Here is a 2435-nt window from a genome sequence, read left to right on the forward strand (position 1 = left end):
AGTAGAAGAACCATCTGAAGCGTTAGTGATTTTCTTCTGTAGTAGTAGTTGGACATTAGAACTCGTTTATCGTACTTTCTTTTAGTTTGATGATATATTTAGTTATTTTATTTCCTTTTATTATGGACTATGTATTTCTTATTTCCTAGTTGAACTGTTGTTGTAATAAGGGACGATTTGACCATATTTTATGTCTGGGATGCATTTACCATTGATGATATGTCTATTTTTATTCTGGCGTTGTCTTTATATTCTGCTTATGTGTGATGCGGGGACCTGTGACTTCGTATGTTTTATTTCAGACGCTTAGCGTATTAGATTGAGAAGACGGGTCTAGCACTTATCTCTTCTCAGTCTAATACGTCGCGCGGCTTGCTCGCGTCCCGATTCCCTGGTATTTTGGGAAGCGGGGGCGTGACATATATATATATATATATTATATATATATATATATATATATATATATATATATAATATTTGAACAGGGTATCTCACCCTTTTTTTTTCTTAAAAAAAAAAAAACTTACCATGAAACCTCCCCAACAACGTTAACCTTAAATTCCACACCATTGGGTAAAATTGCAAAGCGGGTTGCTTTTTCCAATGAAAATTTTGGTTGATGTTTTTATGAGGTTTTTCGAGGAAATCTTAAAGTTGAAGCGTCTTTCCCGTGACCTCTAAACCTAAGGTACTTTTTTTTTCCGGAAAGTTGAAGGGGTTATCTGATAATCGTCCAAAGTTAAGAGGGGTTTTCTGATATTAGAGCTTAATAGAAAACAACCAGAGAATCCCCACACATTTCTCCAACGCACAAAAAAACACCCATTCCTCCTCTCATCTCCACAATTTAAACAACAACAAAAAAAACTCTCATTTTCACAAATTACCCAATTAATAAGCAAATCTCCAACCGTATATCCCCCAAATTACAGCCAAATGGTTGGCAACGAGCGAGAGCTCTTTTTTATTTTCTTGTGAGGCCTCGAGGAGCTCATAAGAAGAGGAAAACCGCCTCTCTGGACTCGTTCGTTTCGTTTCGAGCTCTCTCTGCTGTCCTTTTTTGAGAACAGAGCAAGCTCCCCCCACCGCTTCCCCTCTTCCCTCTTAACTACTCTCTCTCTCTCTCTCTATCATCAATGGCTGTTCAAGCCCAATACCCGTCTCATATCCTCCTCTTTAATAATAATAACAATAGGTAGCAGCGGTTAATTATCCCTTTTGATGGGTCTCCCTAATTTCTTCAAATAATGATGGGTTTTTTATTTCAGAAGCATTGAGCAAGAGAGGAAGGAGATGGAGTGCGCCCAGCAGCCACCTGGGTTCTTCTTCAGCGGCGGTGAGTTTTAATGATCACACGGCTTGGCTTCCTTTTTCTTCGTTGATTTTTTTTTATTTTTTAAAAAAAGTGGGTTTGTTTTTGATTCGTCTATTTTTATTTACCGTTGCTGCAGTTAATGGGAATCCGAGGAAAAGAGGGAGAGAGTTTCAAATGATGCCGACCCCGTCGATTCAATCTCCGGCTTTTATGAATCTCGTTCAGTTGCAAGCACAAGCTCCTCCTCCTCCTCCTCCTTCGTTAGTCTCGACTGGGCTCAAGCTGGCGTTTGAGGACGGCGATCAATTCGTCGAGCAGGATCTCCTCTCTCTGGTCAACAACCAGAAGGAAGAAATCGAGCGGTATCTCGTCGCCCAGGTGCCCGAACTTACCGTTATGCCCTCGCCTCCTTCGTCCCCCCCTCGTTCTCTCGGTTTATTTTTTTGTTTTGTTTTTTTTTAAATGGAGGTGTGGGGTGGGGAACCCATTTTTGTCTCGCGCAGGCGGAGCAGCTTGAGGCGCCACGTTAGCGGCAGAGAGCTGGACGGAGCCACTACAAGCGCCGCTGCTGGGGCGCAGCGGAGGAGCGGCTGAGGGCAAGGACGCCGAGCTGGGCCGGGCGGTTCGGAAAGCCGCCATTTGCAGAGCCAGATCGGGCGGGTGAGGCCGAGATGCTGACGTGGCAGGCGAGGGCGATGGCGGGCCAGGCGACGCGGCTCGCTCCACGCCCAAATCCAGGCAGGCCCATTTGAGGCCCAAGGAGAGCGGTGATTCGTGGCCGAGGATGCGGAGTCGGCCCATTTGGACCCGGACCGGGTCGAGGACACGGGGAGGGGGCGGCGTGTCGGGTCTGTCGCGCTTCGTCCGTGTCCGGCGTGCTGCTGGCCGTGCCGGCATTTGTGCCTTTGCTCGGACTGTGACGCTGCCGTTAGCGAAGCTGACGCCGTTTGCTGCCCGTCTGCCACGCTGTCAGACTGCAGCGCCTTCAAGCTGCCTTTCTTGATGGGCTCGAGTCCCGTGACCGCCCTCCTCCCCAAAAAAAGAAACAATAATAGGATAACAAAACGGGAAAGGAAAAAAAAAACCCCGAAAATGTTCAGCTATTTTGGTTGTTGGAAAA

The 2435-nt window shown here is 46.3% G+C and overlaps 1 protein-coding gene across 2 annotated transcripts; it reads left to right on the forward strand.

Annotated features, from left to right (window-relative positions):
- Window positions 809-1847, forward strand: LOC109826160. Of its 2 annotated transcripts, none has more exons than XM_020393150.1 (3): window positions 809-1195; window positions 1272-1336; window positions 1452-1847. In XM_020393150.1, the coding sequence occupies exons 1-3, from the start codon at window positions 1137-1139 to the stop codon at window positions 1775-1777; spliced, it is 450 nt and encodes a 149-aa protein (XP_020248739.1). In that variant the 5' UTR covers window positions 809-1136; the 3' UTR covers window positions 1778-1847. The 2 variants fall into 2 exon arrangements, with proteins under 2 accessions (XP_020248739.1, XP_020248737.1); XM_020393148.1 differs by having other exon boundaries at window positions 811-1195; window positions 1269-1336.

This window comes from Asparagus officinalis, chromosome 10 (genome assembly GCF_001876935.1).
Source record: "Asparagus officinalis chromosome 10, Aspof.V1, whole genome shotgun sequence".
In the NCBI taxonomy this organism is placed as follows: Eukaryota; Viridiplantae; Streptophyta; class Magnoliopsida; order Asparagales; family Asparagaceae; genus Asparagus; species Asparagus officinalis.